Below are 19,030 nucleotides of genomic sequence, written 5' to 3' on the forward strand. Positions count from 1 at the left end.
TGTTCAAGTGTAAAGAATGTGACAAGAATCCCACAGACTTTGATGTATGCCTTTATTGTGTTAACACATTACATCTTATGACACGTACATACAGTAGAATTCGTTTCATCAGACATCAAACGGGAAATTCTAATCTCTCTCAATGATAACTCCATTGAATTAGTAGATATACATTTTGGGGTCCTTTAAATGTATGCGCAGAATAGAGGAACTCACTTTCCCATATGGCTGTCATAGTGTAAAGCCCTGATCCGAGTGGTCTGCCCTGCCTAGCAGCTTTAGGAACAAAGATTCAGAGAAGCCATTTAAGATGCAGGTTGGCTGTCAAAGCCACTCTTATTGGATTAGTGCTCTTGATTGAGAGGGCACGTTGCATAAGCAACGAATCAAACTCTGCCTGCGTTGTGTTTCCTGCTTACGGCCACTGCCTCCGCAGACGTCTCGGTCACCTGTTACAGTAGGTCGAAAGGAGATGTCTCGGCAGGATTTGTAAGGAGTTATTTTTATGGGAACCCCATTGCAATTCAATCGGGTTCATCAATTAACTTTCTCACTGTTGCGTAAGTACATTTTACACCGGCCCCCAAATGGTCAAACAAAGAAAAGAAGGACTTTGGCCCGCCTGAGATCACATTGGAGGCTGGTACTCCATCAAACAAACATGATGGCCCTCACAAACACTAGATATGATAAGACTTCGGTAGCCTGCTTTATCTACAGTAAGTAGGGTATTTAAAGTTTAAAGCTGTGCAGATCTCGAAAGCTGTCTGGCAAGCAAACTCAATCCCATCAAATCATCTTATGGTCAGGTACTTGAAGACACACGAACCTGATAGAACATTTCCGAGGCTTGCCTCCTTCTAACAAGCAAATTGTAGGTTTAATTTGTACATATTTTACATACATTTCCTATGTGATAAACTACATTTCTTTTGAGAATGCACATACATAATAGCATAATCTACATTTTTGAAAGATTACTGCATTTCAATTTATGATACGCATATGTATAAATAGCAAGTAATATGTATATTACATTTTCAAGTTATTGGGAAAATGTTGCGCAGTTTAAAATTGTACACAGTTTGCAATGGATACCTGATGCTCAAACATGACTTCTAACCAGATCATCAGTTCATAGGATCTAAAGACTCTTAAAATACATCAAGTAGAAAATCTGACAAACAATCCCAAAAATATATATTTTGCATATTAACAAAAATAAACCCTTACAAGGCTCAGAAGAGTGTACACGTTTTCAGCATTGCTACTATATTAACCTTCGGTAAAGTCAATTGTCACTTGCTAAAACACAGTAGCAAGTTTACCTTTTAAGCTTGAGTTATGGGAAGAAGCTTGTGCTCGTACAGCACAGCATTCTAAAGGAACAGTGTCTGTCTCTCTCCTTCTACAGAGTTTGTGTTATCATTTGTACTCATATTTCTTCATAAAAAAATCCTGAGATGAGTATATCAGATATTTAACACTATTCCTGTTCTCATAAAACAGCTCAGTTAGAAAAGTTTGTCCACTGAACTCTCACCCTCATATCTTTATGGACCATCAGAGTGCGGATAAAAATGTACAGCTAATTATTTCCCCGAGCAGAATGTGTCTCAATAAATAGTATTAAATACAGTATATGCCATTTGGCAGATGTTAAGATGTAATGTTTGTTTCATTACATAGATGATGTTAGTTGTCGATTAAGTAGTACCTATGGTTAGTTATCGATTAAGTAGTACCTATAGTTAGTTATCTGTGAAAGATATGCTCTACTTTAACTGTGCTGTCCAGATATGGTAATGCTCCAACTGCTGGTACATCTGTGTTGAGTGTGTTGATCCATCAGGATTGGCTTATCAAGTCCTGAGAATGAGGGGAAGCGATCGAGTCAGCCCAAACAGGGACACAACTTCACACTGACTGCCTGCTGCGCCCAGGGATCGTCCGCCACACGGCAAGGGCAGAGGCACACTCCAGGGGGTTAGGCAATGGTGCAGGTCTTGGACTTTCCCCCCTCTGGGACCTCATCTGCTGTTTAAACAGAAAACCGGACAGCAGGACAGTGAGGCAGCAAGTAGCAACAGCAATGACAAGCATAGCAAGACAAATCAAATCAAAAGTTTTGATTGATTTGATAGCAAGACAGGAAGCAGCAAGATAAACAGTAAGAAGACTGTCTTAGTTTGTCTATAACTTAACTTAGGTAACCTTAACACCAAGGTTAGGTAACTTTGTGGCCTGAATGACCACTGGAGCCTTGGCTAGTGTATGCATTGACAAGCCTCAGACACTGTGTCTAAAATAATGGTACTTACTGGTATGGATATTTCTCTGGAGATTGTACAATAGCATTTCTTGCTGGGTTGGGGCCAATTCTGAATTATGTTGCGAATGGTTCTTTAATTCTAATTTAATTCTTGAATTAGAATTGGCCACACCCCACAGGAAGCAGAATTTGAATTGAATTTGAATTAAAGAGGAAATCAGCAGTTGAAACAATAACAAAGCATATTCCCCACCCCTGTTTCGGTAAAAAGCTGAGGGGCTGGAGAAATGTTACCATCCACAATATCAAAATTATACTTTTAACTATGGTTTGAGGCTATATAGTGTTTACATGTACTTTGTTTACAAACATTGGAGTAAAACAAGCTTATATTTTGGGGTTCTGATTGGATACAACAGTTGAGCTAAGCTCATGAGGCATTTATAAGTTATATTCTTCAAGAATCAATGGGTACATCTAATTTAGAAGACATAAAATGGATGTAGCAACTGTAGATTTACCCTTTAAAGGAAGTATATTTCATTCAATGAAATTAAAATGGTTAATTTCTTCTACCCGTCATTACACTGAGTAATACAAAACAAACATTCAGGACACCTTCCTAATAGTGAGTTGCACACATACACAATCATGTCTCAATTGTCTCAAGGCTTAAAAATCCTTCTTTAACCTGTCTCCACCCCTTCATCTACACTCATTGAAGTGGATTTAAAAAGTGACATCAATAAAGGATAATATCTTTCACCTGGATTCACCTGGAAAGAGAAGGTGTTCTTAATGTCTTGTACACTCTGGGTATATTACTTTATTAATCACCGTTTGGGGGATTATTAAAGTACTTTCTTATAATAAATATTTATTTTGACATATGGTGACCAATATTATGTAAACATTAGATCTTTAAAACTTCTTAAATTCAATTAAAAATAGAACTTCAATTCATGACTTGAATTGAAATAAATTCCAAATTGACCCCAACCCTGATTTCTTTGAGACTTGAATGTATTTCAAATGTCACCTGGCGGTGCCTCAAGCTTCTTTTTCTCTTCCTCAATGGCCGCCATCTTGGCGGCGTGGATGTCGGCCAGCTCTTTCCAGTTTTTTAGGTTGATGTTCAGCCCATCAAACATGGGGGTGATCTCTACGTGAAACCTTGAGAATTCCTGTACACAAGTAGACCCCATTTATTGCAAGCATTCACATACCCGGGACTGTCACTCAGCCTGACATATTCCTTTACGGTGCAAACATTCCTGCTGGGGAGTTTATCTGGTGCACACCTAGAGATAGATAAGCCTACTAGGCACTCAGGTGGTCTAAACTGGATGACCCCCTCACTGAAGTTGACATTGATAGTTCACAGAGAAACTGATCTCATTTATTTTTATAAGGATGATTCCGTTTCCAAAAATAAAATGACAAATACCACAAGCTGATTTCTTTCTAATCGATCCCAATGAATTAAGACACAAAAAAATAGGACTTGGTTGAATTTCAACCAGCCAGGCAGTTACCTTGTATACGAACGCACACACAAACTGAATGAAACCGCACTGCATCTTGGGTAACTCCGCTGCACAGTTTCTGTCCATCATGGGCTGAGGACCAATGAACGAGATGGGGTAAGATCAAAACAAACAGAGAACTAACATAAGTTAGTGATTACTCTATAAACATCTATTGTTAAGAAACTGCGGTTTTCTTTCCTAACAAACTCACAATGGGTTGCTGATCGAGAACGGTCCTTTCCAAGTCACCTTGCTCCCAGAACTCAGCTGCGACCATAAGAGCCACCTATGAGGTAGAGAATTGGCAGCAAAGAATGTATCAGTACTAATCTGCACCTCGGAGCTTCCTGTGGTCTATATTGTTTGGAGGAAATGGAAAAGGGGATTTTGTTTTCCTGTGTTGTTTTGTTTCATGACATGGTGGGCAGATATAGTACCCACCTTGCTCTGGACCTCCCATGGTTTGGTGATGGCAGACAAGTCACAACCTGTCATCATCATGGCCCTGACACACAATAAGGGGCAGTAAGAGGAATTATTCCAGAATTATACAAGAATCTTAATTAATGTTATACAAGCAACCATAAACTGTGACAATGTGCACTTTAAGAAAAGTGGCCAACTGCCTCAAGTTTGCAATCGCGTAGGAAACCCCCGAGATGGCGGACAGAAGAACATTCCTACTCACATGATAATTTCCTTCCTGATTGGGTTGTTGGATATATGATCGATTTTCTCCTTCTCAGTTTCCATTGGCTCAGTGGCATTCACAATGTTCTGGAACATAGTTCTTTTTCTGGGGGCCAGACCAACAGTCAAATTAGCAGTTTGCACATGAAAAGTGATATTGATTCAGTATATTAAGAAGCAGCTATATCGGAGATAATAACAATTGTAAAAACCCACTTGAAGTACAAGGCCAGGTCAGTGGCAATGATGCAGACGTCAAACAAGTGCTGAACAGTCTCAAACTGACGCTTCTGGAGATTCACAAAGATGTTCAGGCTCTGAAGGAGGAGTAGAGAAAAATGTAAGAGTTCAACTCCCGCAATTGCCTTGTGTACAAACACTGGCCAAAAGTAGTGCACTCTATAGGGAATAGGGTGCCGTTTGGGACACAGTAACCGGAGTCAGGGGTCTCTAACCTCCTCAGCCATGAGCGTCTTGCTATACTCCAAATGGTGCCTCTCCATGATGGAGGATCCGTGCAGTTTGGCTAAAGGCGATCCACTCCTGCAGGTCACAGAGGGGTAACACCCAATCGTTAGACCCCAAACGGCACATTCCAAACCAATAACAGACAACTACACTGTGATGATTTTAAGAGTGCTTCGAGTGGAGGTTGGCGTTTTTTCCCCCGTCATGCATTTTGTTCTGACAGCAGCTCTGTAGAGTGGTCGCTATCAGGCACAGCCACAAAGTCATAAAATCTGATTTTTAAACCGAACCCTAACCTTAACCCTAACCTTACCCACACTGCTAACCCTAATGCCTAACCCTTTTACAATATAACCAGTTTTGACTTTGCAGCTGGTCTATCTAAGGGGAAATCGCTCAGTTCTGCCACCAAGACAAGACTCATGACAATAAACGTCAATCTGCGCTTTGAATGCTCATAGGTAAACGGAGGGGGTTCTTACTTTGTCTGGTATAAGTTGTTGGTCCCCCTGTGGTCAATATCGTGGCAGAATGCAGCGGCCACCATGGCAAAGGCATCCAGGTCAGAGTAATATTTCCTCAGCCTGCCAGTCTGTGAAGCAAAGGGGCTGATCCATTATATTTTCTCTTATTGTTTTTCTACTTCACAAACAACATCACACAAAAAAATGATCCATTATCACACAAAATGGGAGGGGTGGGGTGATTGATCCATTATCAAACAAAATGGGAGGGGTGGGGTGATCGATCCATTATCAAACAAAATGGGAGGGGCGGGGTGATCGATCCATTATCAAACAAAATGTGAGGGGTGGGGTGATCGATCCATTATCAAACAAAATGGGAGGGGTGGGGTGATCGATCCATTATCAAACAAAATGGGAGGGGTGGGGTGATCAATCCATTATCAAACAAAATGTGAGGGGTGGGGTGATCGATCCATTATCAAACAAAATGGGAGGGGTGGGGTGATCGATCCATTATCAAACAAAATGGGAGGGGTGGGGTGATCGATCCATTATCAAACAAAATGGGAGGGGCGGGGTGATCGATCCATTATCAAACAAAATGGGAGGGGGCTGGGGTGATCGATCCATTATCAAACAAAATGGGAGGGGTGGGGTGATCGATCCATTATCAAACAAAATGGGAGGGGCGGGGTGATCGATCCATTATCAAACAGTTGGCCCACCTCCCTGACCTACATTAGTGGGCAGCCATTGGTTGGCAGCATCAATGTCTCTAAACAAACATGAACTTTAACTACTCTTCTTTTGATGAGGTTATCCACTGTCATTCTGTAAATCGATGTGGGTATCAGGTGATAGTACTGGTGCTGTAGGAGTAAAGGGACTCACCTGTAGAAGACAGAACATGGTCTGGCCCACGTTGAAGCCGTGTCTCCAGTTGTGGTAGGTGATGTCACGGTAACCTTTCCGGACAGTGTACATCCATCGCGTGAGGGTCTGGTTGTACATGGGAAAAGGAAACACTATGACATGAGGGATATTTTAACAATGATCTGTTTGTCACTTTTACCACAAGCTACAGTACATGTACATGTTACCTCAACTACCTCGTACCCCCGCACATTGACTCAGTACCGGTACCACTTGTATGTAGCCTCGTTATTGTTATTTTATTGTTGCTATTTTCTAATTTTATTTGCTAAATTCCTTACTTTTTAACTCTGCATTGTTGGGAAAGGGCTCGTAAGTAAGCATACCACGGTAAAGTCTACACCTGTTGTATTCGGTGCATGTGACAAATAACATCTGATTTGTATGAGCAAACCAGTAAGACATGGCCTAGTAGTTTGACAAAATGAATGTATTGAGTGATGTACAGTTTATACATTGCAATGCATTCTGGGTACATTTACTGTGTAATGCTGAGGTTACAACTAAATAACTACATTCAAATAAACATGATTGTTTTACTAGCCAGGGGCTTCAGGACTGACCTCTGCTGGCACTTTGAACTTCTCCACCACGTTCAGCTCAAAGAAGCAGCGAATTCCACACATGATGAGGCCGTGCTCAGTCACAGGAAAGTCACTGAAGGAGAACAGTAGCAGGTCGACGTCTATGGCCACAGGACAATTTGATCTCTACACAAGGGGAAATGAATAACCAAATATTTATTAACTGCTGAGTCCACTTTCACAGGCAGTTGAAAGTATTATTAACCTGTTCATAATTTCATGTTCTGTGTTTGGTATCATGCCCTTGTCCAAGTTGATCACTCACACCACTCTGCCACATTATCATTGTGTCTCTACCCACTTTCACTGACAGCCTGAAACATGATCCTACCAAGAGTTTGTACATCTCTTTCTGGTCACAGTCCTCTGGTTCCGCATCAAACTTTTCCTTTGTGTTCTGTGGAAAGAGAAAATGTATGTCCCGTGAGGCTAGTTTCCTCTGTGAATCTCCACTGTCTATAAGGTTTAAGATCTAACATATCTCAGGTCTCACCAGGATACTCTGCATTTCTGTGTTGGTGCATCTAGTCTGGCACATGAGCATCTCCTGGGCGATGTCCTTTCTCCACTCCATTCTGTTCAGTCTGTCGTACGTGTCGCAGTTCAACACCGACCATCCCAGGAACTGGGTGAGGGCCTGGAACAATGCAGACAGGTCTTTACCACCTCATACGTCCACAACCCATGACAGGAATGATGAGAGAAGTGGTTGATATGACTGATAGAGAGAAAAGGAGAGAGAGAGCGAGAGAGAGAGAGAGGAGAGAGAGAGAGAGAGAGAGAGAGAGCACGCAAAAGAGAGAGAGAGAAAAAGAGAGAGAAAGAGAGAGAAAGTGAGAGAGGGAGAGTGAGAGAGAGAGAGCGAGAGAGTGGATGTCTGTGCACTTACCTCTGTGATCTGTTCGTCGTGCTCATCGAATGGTTTACCATCTTTCCTGTTGAAGAAAGTGGCAATACCCACGATTTCTTCCTTTTTGTTGACGATGGGAAGGGACAAGACGTTCTTGATGACGAAACCTGACTCATCCACAGCCTCTTTCTGAAAGACAAAACGGCATGAAGTCGATTCGTAAACGCTTTGAGAATGAGGGCTGGTGGTCGTCTTCAAAGAGCACATGTTACTGATGACTTGATATATTGTAACACCAAGGTCATCCTATACTCAATACCATAGTCCTTACCTGGAACGTGAAGTACTCATCAGCGGCAACGTTCATCATGTTACAAATCTACAGCGGAAGAAGAAGAAGACATATTTCAGTCAAATCACTCCTTTTTCGCAATCAAATGTTTTTTTATTTAGTAATAATATTGCCAGCAAACATGAACACATACATACAAAATTAAGTTACACCCCCACCCCATCCCAATCATAAACAATCCGAGGACCTGAGGGATAAAATTAAATAAACATACATGGATCAATAAATAAATAAATAACAGTCAAATCACTCTCAAAAGTCTCCAATGTACAGTAGGCCCTACATGCTTGTGGAGAGTATATGGTCTGTGGATAATGTATGGACTACATGCACTCTTTCACATCAACTTACAAAGCCGTTCTCTGACACGTAGGTGGGAAGCCCACTCACCAGGGCCCAGTGGTCAATAGGAGGACCCCTACATGAAACAGAGGGAGTAAGACAGTGAGTGATGTGTTTTGGTACTTTCAGACTTTTTTGTTTCTTCAGAAAGCATAATAATGAGTGACTTATGACAAGAAGCTACTGGTACTTACGGTATGACTTTGATTTCCTCTTTGGGTCCTTCTAAGAGATAGTCGATGATCTTGTAGAAGATGACTTCCTGCAGATGCACAGAACAACATTCACTGGCTGTGATTGTGTAATAGACTAGGCAGTAGAGAAAAGAGCAGAGTGCTTTGCGAGAATCATATCAAAGGAAAATGGATGCTTACCCTTCCGTCGGGGGTCTTTGGTCCGCTGTATGGCGGTACGTCTCCCAGCTTCACTGGCCACTCATCGTAGAACTCCTGCAAGAAGAGAGGGAAGACATTAATCAGGACTTCAGTGTTCCCATTTAGAAACCACAGAGGGGGCAGATCCAAAATGGCGTCCATATCAAGACAGTGACAAAACAACAATTTGCCTTAGCATATTATACACTAGTAACAAACCTTCTCTTTGGTCATGTCCAAGAGGCCCACGGAGTATCTTTCACAATTGAGGTAGATTCTCACAGTGTACAGAGCTTTGTGGAACTGTCTCTCAATGTCTGTCAACTCTTCAAATACTTTGCTGGCAGACCACAGAAGGACCTAGTGAAACAAGGGGAGAATAATATATGTTGTTGTTGTTTTTTCAATGGGGAAACGGTTCTAATGGTTGAGTCATGAATTGCATGGTAAAACACGGCTTTACAGGAAACTTTAACTGATATGATGATATAGTATGATGATCATTGATACACGGTGCATTTGTAAAGTATTGTAAAGTAAGACTTTTTCCACATTTTGTTACGTTATAGCCTTATTCTAAAATGGATTAAATAGTTTTGTTTTTTTCCTCATCAATCTACACACAATACCCCATAATGACAAAGAAAAAACTGTTTTTTTAGAAATGTTTTTGCAAATTTATAAAAAATAAAATAAAAAATGAAATATCACATTTACATAAGTATTCAGACCCTTTACTCATTACTTTGTTGAAGCACCTTTGGCAGCGATTACTGCCTCGAGTTCCTTGGGTAGGACGCTACAAGCTTGGCATATCTGTATTTGGGGAGTTTCTTCCATTCTTCTCTGCAGATCCTCTCAAGCTCTGTCAGGTTGCTGCACAGCTATTTTCAGGTATCTTCAGAGATGTTTGATCGGGTTCAAGTCCGGGCTCTGGCTGGACCACTCAAGGACATTCAGAGACTTGTCCTGAAGCCACTCCTGCGTTGTCTTGGTTGTTTGCTTAGGATCGACGTCCTGTTGGAAAGTGAACCTCGCCCCAGTCTGAGGTCCTGAGCACTCCGGAACAGGTTTTCATCAAGGATCTCTCTGTACTTTTCTCTGTTCGTCTTTCCCTTGATCCTGACTAGTCTCCCACTCCCTGCCGCTGAAAACCATACCCACAGCATGATGCTGCCGCCACCATGCTTCACCGTAGGGATGGTGCAAGGTTTCCTCCAGACGTGATGCATGGCCTTCCCTGTAGCTCAGTTGGTAGAGCATGGTGTTTGCAACACCAGGGTTGTGGGTTTGATTCCCACGGGGGCCAGCACAGAAGAAAAAAAACAAAACATGTATGAAATGTATGCATTCACTACTGTAAGTCGCTCTGGATAAGAGCGTCTGCTAAATGACTCAAATGTAAATGTCAAATGCATTCAGGACAAAGAGCTCAATCTTGGTTTCATCAGACCAGATAATCTTGTTTCTCATTTTCTGAGAGTCCTTTAGGTGCCCTTTTGGCAAACTCCAAGTGGGCTGTATGTGCCTTTTGCTGAGGTGTGGCTTCCGTCTGGCCACTCTACCATAAAGGCCTGATTGGTGGAGTGCTGCAGAGATGGTTGTCCTTCTGGAAAAACCCATCGGGTTCTTGGTCACCTCCCTGACCAAGGCCCTTCTCTCCTGATTGCTCAGTTTGGCCGGGCGGCCAGCTATAGGAAGAGTCTTGGTGGATCCAAACTTCTTTCATTTAAGAATGATGGAGGCTACTGTGTTTTTGTGGACCTTCAACGCTGTAAAAATGTTTTTTGGTACCCTTTTCCAGATCTGTGCCTCGACACAATCCTGTCTCAAACCTCATGGCTTGGTTTTTGCTCTGACATGCACTGTCAACTGTGGTACCTTATATAGACAGGTGTGTGCCTTTCGAAATCATGTCCAATCAATTGAATTACCCACAAGTGGACTCCAATCAAGTTGTAGAAACATCACAAGGATGATCAATGGAAACAGGATGCACTTGAGCTCAATTTCGAGTCTCATAGCAAAGGGTCTGAATACTTTTGTGAATAAGGTATTTCTGTTTTTTATTTTTAATACATTTGCAAACATTTCTAAAAACCTGTTTTCATCATAATGGGGTAATGTGTGTAGATTGATAAGGATTTAAAAAAATATATCAATTTTAGAATAAGGCTGTAATGTAACAAAATGTAGAAAAGGGGAAGGTTTCTGAATACTTTCCGAATGCACTGTATGACTGATACATTACACTACTCTTCGTATTCTTCAAACACTAATAGCAAATTGCCTTGGTGAACTTTGTCTTTGTAGTCAAGGGCCAGCATGATTGACACAGTTGATAACAGCTCATGTTGAATGGTGGGATTCACTGGATTCTTACCTGACCTTTCCTGGATTCCACGTTGAACATGTATGCAGTGTGATGCTGCGTGGCAATGACTTGGGCAAAGACCAAGTACTTGTTCCAGAGCTGAGAACCAAATTAGATTAAATCAATTCTCAGTTCAGCAAACAGGCATTCATCTGATGCGATGTCCTCCAGACTACTGATGCCATACACCCCTCACATTGTGCTAACAATGAATATGCAGTATTGCCACCTCTCTTGATCTAGAGAGCCCCTGGTAGTTTCATTGCAGTATTAGCATGGCTTTAAAAGTAATATTGATTATTAGGGCAATGTAGGCTATACAGTGTATGTATATGTCATGTATCATGTGAATTGTGCTATTATGTATTAATCGTATGGTTTTTGAAAGGTATTTTCATAAAGACTAATACTGAGAAACCTTTCTAAGAGTGGTATGCTTTTGAGAGCTCAGGACTTACTTCCTCATCGGCTTTTGAGAATTCTTCAGCCCCAATTTTGTTTAGTGCCATGGCAACACCAAGGCATTCCTTATCAGCCATCATGGGGAATGAGAGCATGTTTTTGGTTTTGTATCCTGTCTGCTTGTCCACAAAGTCACTGAAGCGGTTATTCTGGAAGTGAAATAAAGTATATTGGATCAAGACATTAGTCGCGTTCACACTGCAATAAGCCCAAGGCTAACAGCCTCCTTAGCCCTGAGTTAAGAGAATGCCGTGTGTAAAGGTCTACTGAGCACACAGTCACTAGACAAAAAACGTCCCTCTGCTTGCTATGGTTTTTGTAACCTGCACATTATGGATGTCATTGAAATGCCACAATTCTATTACCATTATCTCGAGAGTAATAAGAATGCTTTTCAAATCACTGGAAAAATCATGGGCTAATCAAAGTAGACAAATGATGGACCTCTTCTGGCTAACAAAGCCCAGATTGAACCCCTACTTGAATTCTGTAGTTAATTTAAACATTCAGTAGGGTGTTCATGCAGAAATATATGTTGACCAATTACAACATTTATCTTCAGTCATCCCCAGTTTAACATAAACAGTTTTACAATCATAAAACTGGACATTTCTGTTTTGAATATGATAAAATATGAAATGAACTAAAGAATAAAATACTATGTAGAGAAATTAATGCAGGCCTATGCAATTAATTCATGACAAATTAACCAGAATAACGACAGTTTCATGGCTTCTGGAGGTGAAAGGGATTTTCTGCACTATATAGAGGGATAACAACCATGACACATGGGCCACATTAACATTTAAAATGCATCCCTTATTCAATGATACATGTCATTTCACCGCATACTTGGTGAAAGGAACTAATCAAAGTTTGCATTGGTCAGACTTCTGGACTCAGATAATCAATGCCAGACGACTATAGGCAACACCTTCAAAAAATTCCATGAAAGTGAATTTAACAAAAATAGACGACACAGAGAACAGACAAATATGAACACTTTGTGCTTCTTTAATTATCTTCTCAAATCTGCATCAGTTCAAATGTCAAACTTATGTGTGAAACGAATGACTTTAATTTTTTTATCCAGCGTCTCCATTTATCTGCCAAGAACAGTGTGCATACAGAACAAGTGTGAATATATTGGGATTGCTTTTGGTAACATTTTACGCCCGCTTTGGCGCGTGTACCCATTTTATATGCGCTTTGGCGCTTGGGCACCTGCTGACAATGGCACTTACCTTTGTAACATCCGGAATGTTTTGCATCTTTTTGGAGTGCGCTGTGTATCCAACTACACCCATATCGATTGGAAACACAATCTCATTAGCGGGGTTGACTAGGTTTTCTTCGTATTTGGAGGTAGGGGTGACATTGAAGAGCGTCGTTGTAAGCTCGGGTATTCCATTTCTAGCTCGAAGACCAAAGTAACTGCACCGGTCGGCGTTCAAAATCAAGCAAACTCTCTGCAGGACCTTGTGCAATACCTTTTCCATAACGATTTGCGATTGCATTTCTTTGACCAGGTCATAGATGATGTTGGCCTCCTGAATTTGGGAGACATCTTTGAAGGACGATTGATCTTTGAGATTTTCTGCGAACGTTTTCGCGATCACTTCCGTGCTCAACTTTTTGTCAAAGTACTCTTTGGCGAACTGGGGATTGTTCTCCAGGTACTTCTCCACACTATCCTTGTCTCCCATTTTGAATTGATCTCGTTTGCCTCCCTTCTCTCACAGACGCATCACCCGGAAAAGTCGCAAAGTGTAAACGGTGGGTAGTTAGTGGCCTCCGTTTGCACCGACGTGCATCCTCTGCTGTGGTGCTGGACAAATCACCAAAACGTCCTTTACTCTGCTACAAGCTGACAGAATGTAGTGGCTTAGAGACTGAAAGGATAAGAGGGGCCGCTAATTAATGTGACATCATGACATTAAAGCCCTAAGCTTTCTTAACCTGCAAATCCCAACACAGTTCATTTTATATTGGACAATCCAATCTGAGTCAAGCAAGGCAGGTTGTTTTGGCGCGCTATCTCCCTACTGCAGCTGTGGTAGAGAATGTTCATTCTGGGACAGAATTGTTGACTCATCAAATATACTATCCACCCAATATGCCCTCTTGAGTAGAAAGTAGTTGGACAGTTGACCTAAAGGAACAACTCTTCAGTTCTCCACTATAGTTCCAAGCAAACATTTGAGAAAGGTTTGTGGGGGGGTCATGTAAGTAATAGCTGGTCCCAGCCTCCCCACCACAGAACTCTCTCTCACAGGGATTTGTTTTCATAAGAATTGCCCTACCTATATGTACAGTCAAAGTGAAGACAAATGCCAAGTAGGTAGGTTAAATGCATCAGTGAAGCAATTCAAAAAGGAGCTAAATTAAATGAGTTCCCTCTGTAATGTTTTTGACCAGTCCATTTTTCCTTGGTACAGATCCAGTGTAGTAAACATACAGTGGAACAAAAGAAACCTGGGACAAGTCTTTTTATGGATGTGTGCATACCACCCCACTAAAACATTGTTAAACCTACTGCATTATGTCCACAGTGTTGGGAGAAGTACTTGATCTTAATGACCTCAATCTCACTGTCATAGGGCAGTCTGGAAGCCTTGCCAAGTGAGGAGAATCAGAGTTCTGAGAAAGATGGTCCTATTGTAACCCTATCACACAGTCTGGCAAGGCAGGACAGGGAGAGTTTCTCTGTCTATTTTCACATGTGGGATTAAGACTGGCCCATAATGTGTTTACGGGGAACAATGGGTCATTCTCTCTCCCAGCCAACACAGCAAGCCACTGAATTCTAGTCAGAGAGCGAGGCAATAAAAGATCTGTATCAATGGGACTCGGCAGTCTAAATCCCTTATTAAGTAAAAGTGATTAGTGGGATGTCCTCCCTGACAGAGAAAGAGAGAGACAGGGCCTGGCCTTGTACAGTGGAATGGATTAGTCACATGGACACCCTACCTAGGAGTTAATCTCATTTTTTAAAAACATTTTTAATTTCACCTTTATTTCACCAGGTAGGCAAGTTGAGAACAAGTTCTCATTTACAATTGCGACCTGGCCAAGATAACGCAAAGCAGTTCGACACATACAACAACACAGAGTTACACATGGAGTAAAACAAACATACAGTCAATAATACAGTAGAAAAATAAGTCTATATACAATGTGAGCAAATGAGGTGAGATAAGGGAGGTAAAGGCAAAAAAGGCCATGGTGGCGAAGTAAATACAATATAGCAAGTAAAACACTGGAACGGTAGATTTGCAGTGGAAGAAAGTGCAAAGTAGAAATATAAATAATGGGGTGCAAAGGAGCAAAATAAAAAAAGACAGTAGGGAAGAGGTAGTTGTTTGGGCTAAATTATAGATGGGCTATGTACAGGTGCAGTAATCTGTGAGCTGCTCTGACAGCTGGTGCTTAAAGCTAGTGAGGGAGATAAGTGTTTCCAGTTTCAGAGATTTTTGTAGTTCGTTCCAGTCATTGGCAGCAGAGAACTGGAAGGAGAGGTGGCCGAAGGAGGAATTGGCTTTGGGGGTGACCAGAGAGATATACCTGCTGGAGCGCGTGCTACAGGTGGGTGCTGCTATGGTGACCAGCGAGCTGAGATAAGGGGGGACTTTACCTAGCAGGGTCTTGTGGATGACCTGGACCCAGTGGGTTTGACAACGAGTATGAAGCGAGGGCCAGCCAACGAGAGCGTACAGGTCGCAGTGGTGGGTAGTATATGGGGCTTTGGTGACAAAATGGATGGCACTGTGATAGACTGCATCCAATTTATTGAGTAGGGTATTGGAGGCTACACTCGGCCTTGTCCCGGGATGGTATGTTGGTGGTTGGAGATATCCCTCCAGTGGTGTGGAGGCTGTGCTTTGGCAAAGTGGGTGGGGTTATATCCTAGCTGTTTGGCCCTGTCCGGGGGTTTCATCGGATGGGGCCACAGTGTCTCCTGACCCCTCCTGTCTCAGCCTCCAGTATTTATGCTGCAGTAGTTTGTGTCGGGGGGCTAGGGTCAGTCTGTCACATCTGGAGTATTTCTCTTGTCTTTTCCGGTGTCCTGTGTGAATTTAAATATGCTCTCTCTAACTCTCTCTTTCTCTTTCTTTCTTTCTCTCGGAGGACCTGAGCCCTAGGACCATGCCTCAGGACTACCTGGCTTGATGACTTCTTGCTGTCCCCAGTTCACCTGGCCGTGCTGCTGCTCCAGTTCCAACTGTTCTGCCTGCAGCTATGGAACCCTGACCTGTTCACCGGACGTGCTACCTGTCCCAGACCTGTTGTCCCAGACCTGCTGGAACCCTGACCTATTCACCGGACGTGCTACCTGTCCCAGACCTGCTGTTTTCAACTCTCTAGAGACAGCAGGAGCGGTAGAGATACTCTCAAAGATATTCTATGAAAAAGCCAACTGACACTTACTCTTGTGTTACTGACTTGTTGCACCCTCGACAACTACCATGATTATTATTATTTGACAATGCTGGTCATTTATGAACATTTGAACATCTAGGCCATGTGCTGTTATAATCTCCACCCGGCACAGCCAGAAGAGGACTGGCCACCCCTCATAGCATGGTTCCTCTCTAGGTTTCTTCCTAGGTTTTGGCCTTTCTAGGGAGTTTTTCCTAGCCACCGTGCTTCTACACCTGCATTGCTTGCTGTTTGGGGTTTTAGGCTGGGTTTCTGTACAGCACTGTGATATCATCTGATGTAAGAAGGGCTATATAAATACATTTGATTTGATTTTGATTTGATATTTTGTAAATTACATTGCCGAAGTCGAGGATCGGTAGGATGGTCAGTTTTACAAGGGTATGTTTGGCAGCATGAGTGAAGGATGCTTTGTTGCGAAATAGGAAGCCAATTCTAGATTTAGGTTTGGATTGGAGGTGTTTGATGTGAGTCTGGAAGGAGAGTTTACAGTCTAACCAGACACCTAGGTATTTGTAGTAGTCTACATATTCTAAGTCAGAACCGTCCAGAGTAGTGATGCTGGACGGGCGGGCAGGTTCAGGCAGCGATCGGTTGAAGAGCATGCATTTAGTTTTACTTGTATTTAAGAGCAGTTGGAGGCCACGGAAGGAGAGTTGTATGGCATTGAAGCTCGTCTGGAGGGTTGTTAACACAGTGTCCAAAGAAGGGCCAGAAGTATACAGAATGGTGTCGTCTGCGTAGAGGTGGATCAGAGACTCACCAGCATCAAGAACGACATCATTGATGTATACAGAGAAGAGAGTTGGCCCAAGAATTTAACCCTGTGGCACCCCCATAGAGACTGCCAGAGGTCCGGACAACAGGCCCTCCAATTTGACACACTGAACTCTATCAGAGAAGTAGTTGGTGAACCAGGCGAGGCAATCATTTGAGAAACCAAGGCTATTGAGTCTGCCGATGAGGATGTGGTGATTGACAGAGTCGAAAGCCTTGGCCAAGTCAATGAATACGGCTGCACAGTATTGTTTCTTATCGATGGCAGTTAAGATATCATTTAGGACCTTGAGCGTAGCTGAGGTGCACCCATGACCAGCTCTGAAACCAGATTGCATAGCGGAGAAGGTGCGGTTGGATTCGAAATAGTCGGTAATCTGTTTGTTGACTTGGCTTTCGAAGACCTTTGAAAGGCAGGGTGGGATAGATATAGGTCTGTAGCAGTTTGGGTCATGAGTGTCCCCCCCTATGAAGAAGGGGATGAGCGCAGCTGCTTTCCAATCTTTGGGAATCTCAGATGACATGAATGAGAGGTTGTACAGGCTAGTAATAGGGGTTGCAACAATTTCGTCAGATAATTTTAGAAAGAAAGGGTCCAGATTGTCTAGCCCGGCTGATTTGTAGGGGTCCAGATTTTGCAGCTCTTTCAGAACGTCAGCTGACTGGATTTGGGAGAAGGAGAAATGGGGAGGCTTGGGCGAGTTGCTGTGGGGGGTGCAGTGCTGTTGACCGGGGTAGGGGTAGCCAGGTGGAAAGCATGGCCAGCCGTAGAAAAATGCTTATTGAAATTCTCAATTATAGTGGATTTATCGGTGGTGACAGAGTTTCCTAACCTCAGTGCAGTGGGCAGCTGGGAGGAGGTGCTCTTATTCTCCATGGACTTTACAGTGTCCCAGAACCTTTTTGAGTTTGTGTTGCAGGAAGCAAATTTCTGCAACACAAACTGCCTGTGTATATTGGTTTCTAACATCCCTGAAAAGTTGCATATCACGGGGGCTGTTCGATGCTAATGCAGAACGCCACAGGATGTTTTTGTGTTGGTTAAGGGCAGTCAGGTCTGGAGAGAACCAAGGGCTATATCTGTTCCTGGTTCTACATTTCTTGAATGGGGCATGCTTATTTAAGATAGTGAGGACGGCATTTAAAAAAAATAACCAGGCATCCTCTACTGACGGGATGAGGTCAATATCCTTCCAGGATACCCAGGCCAGGTCGATTAGAAAGGCCTGCTCACTGAAGTGTTTCAGGGAGCGTTTGACAGTGATGAGTGGAGGTCGTTTGACCGCTGACCCATTACGGATGCAGGCAATGAGGCAGTGATCGCTGAGATCTTTGTTGAAAACAGCAGAGGTGTATTTAGAGGACAAGTTGGTTAGGATGATATCTATGAGGGTGCCCGTGTTTACGGCTTTGGGGTGGTACCTGGTAGGTTCATTGATAATTTGTGTGAGATTGAGGGCATCAAGCTTAGATTGTAGGATGACTGGGGTGTTAAGCATGTCACAGTTTAGGTCACCTAGCAGCACAAGCTCTGAAGATAGATGGGGGGCAATCAGTTCACATATGGTGTCCAGAGCACAGCTGGGGGCAGAGGGTGGTCTATAGCAGGCGGCAACGGTGAGAGACTTGTTTTTAGAGAGGTGGATTTTTAAAAGTAGAAGTTCAAATTGTTTGGGTACAGACCTTGATAGTAGGACAGAACTCTGCAGGCTATCTCTGCAGTAGATTGCAACACCGCCCTTTTTGGCTGTTCTATCTTGTCTGAAAATGTTGTAGTTAGGGATGGAGATTTCAGAGTTTTTGGTGGGCTTCCTAAGCCAGGATTTAGACACGGCTACGACATCCGGGTTGGCAGAGCGTGCTAAAGCAGTGAATAAAACAAACTTAGGGAGGAGGCTTCTAATGTTAACATGCATGAAACCAAGGCTATTACTGTTACAGAAGTCATCAAAAGAGAGCACCTGGAGAATTGGAGTCTAGCTAGGCACTGCAGGGCCTGGATTCACCTCTTCATCGCCAGAGGAACAGAGGAGGAGTAGGATAAGGGTACGGCTAAAAGCTATGAGAATTGGTCGTCTAGGACGTCCGGAACAGAGAGTAAAAGGAGCAGGTTTCT

At 42.7% G+C, this 19,030-nt stretch overlaps 1 protein-coding gene across 2 annotated transcripts; it reads right to left on the reverse strand.

Annotated features, from left to right (window-relative positions):
- Nucleotides 1-35: 35 nt before the first annotated feature.
- On the reverse strand, nt 36-13,771 carry LOC106578975 (cone cGMP-specific 3',5'-cyclic phosphodiesterase subunit alpha'). Of its 2 annotated transcripts, none has more exons than XM_014158331.3 (22): nt 12,942-13,771; nt 11,694-11,846; nt 11,245-11,334; nt 9,081-9,221; nt 8,862-8,936; nt 8,682-8,749; nt 8,497-8,563; nt 8,125-8,172; nt 7,833-7,982; nt 7,437-7,580; nt 7,275-7,340; nt 6,923-7,069; nt 6,318-6,425; nt 5,442-5,551; nt 4,947-5,034; nt 4,708-4,808; nt 4,490-4,597; nt 4,243-4,306; nt 4,013-4,087; nt 3,808-3,891; nt 3,312-3,456; nt 36-2,034 (listed from the first exon to the last, which is right to left on the reverse strand). In XM_014158331.3, the coding sequence occupies exons 1-22, from the start codon at nt 13,401-13,403 to the stop codon at nt 1,988-1,990; spliced, it is 2,541 nt and encodes an 846-aa protein (XP_014013806.1). In that variant the 5' UTR covers nt 13,404-13,771; the 3' UTR covers nt 36-1,987. The 2 variants fall into 2 exon arrangements, with proteins under 2 accessions (XP_014013806.1, XP_014013805.1); XM_014158330.3 differs by having other exon boundaries at nt 36-2,037; nt 12,942-13,768.
- Nucleotides 13,772-19,030: the final 5,259 nt, after the last annotated feature.

Source organism: Salmo salar, chromosome 19 (genome assembly GCF_965601325.2).
Source record: "Salmo salar chromosome 19, fSalSal1, whole genome shotgun sequence".
In the NCBI taxonomy this organism is placed as follows: Eukaryota; Metazoa; Chordata; class Actinopteri; order Salmoniformes; family Salmonidae; genus Salmo; species Salmo salar.

What these genes read in the sequence shown, in the direction of transcription:
- LOC106578975 (XM_014158330.3), bottom strand. Translation starts at nt 13,403, where the DNA reads ATGGGAGACAAGGATAGTGTGGAGAAGTACCTGGAGAACAATCCCCAG. An exon ending in TGGACATGACCAAAGAGAAG is followed by an intron (nt 8,937 to 9,080) that starts GTTTGTTACTAG and finishes CTCTTCTTGCAG; the next exon opens with GAGTTCTACGATGAGTGGCC. An exon ending in ACGACGAACAGATCACAGAG is followed by an intron (nt 7,581 to 7,832) that starts GTAAGTGCACAG and finishes GCATTGTTCCAG; the next exon opens with GCCCTCACCCAGTTCCTGGG.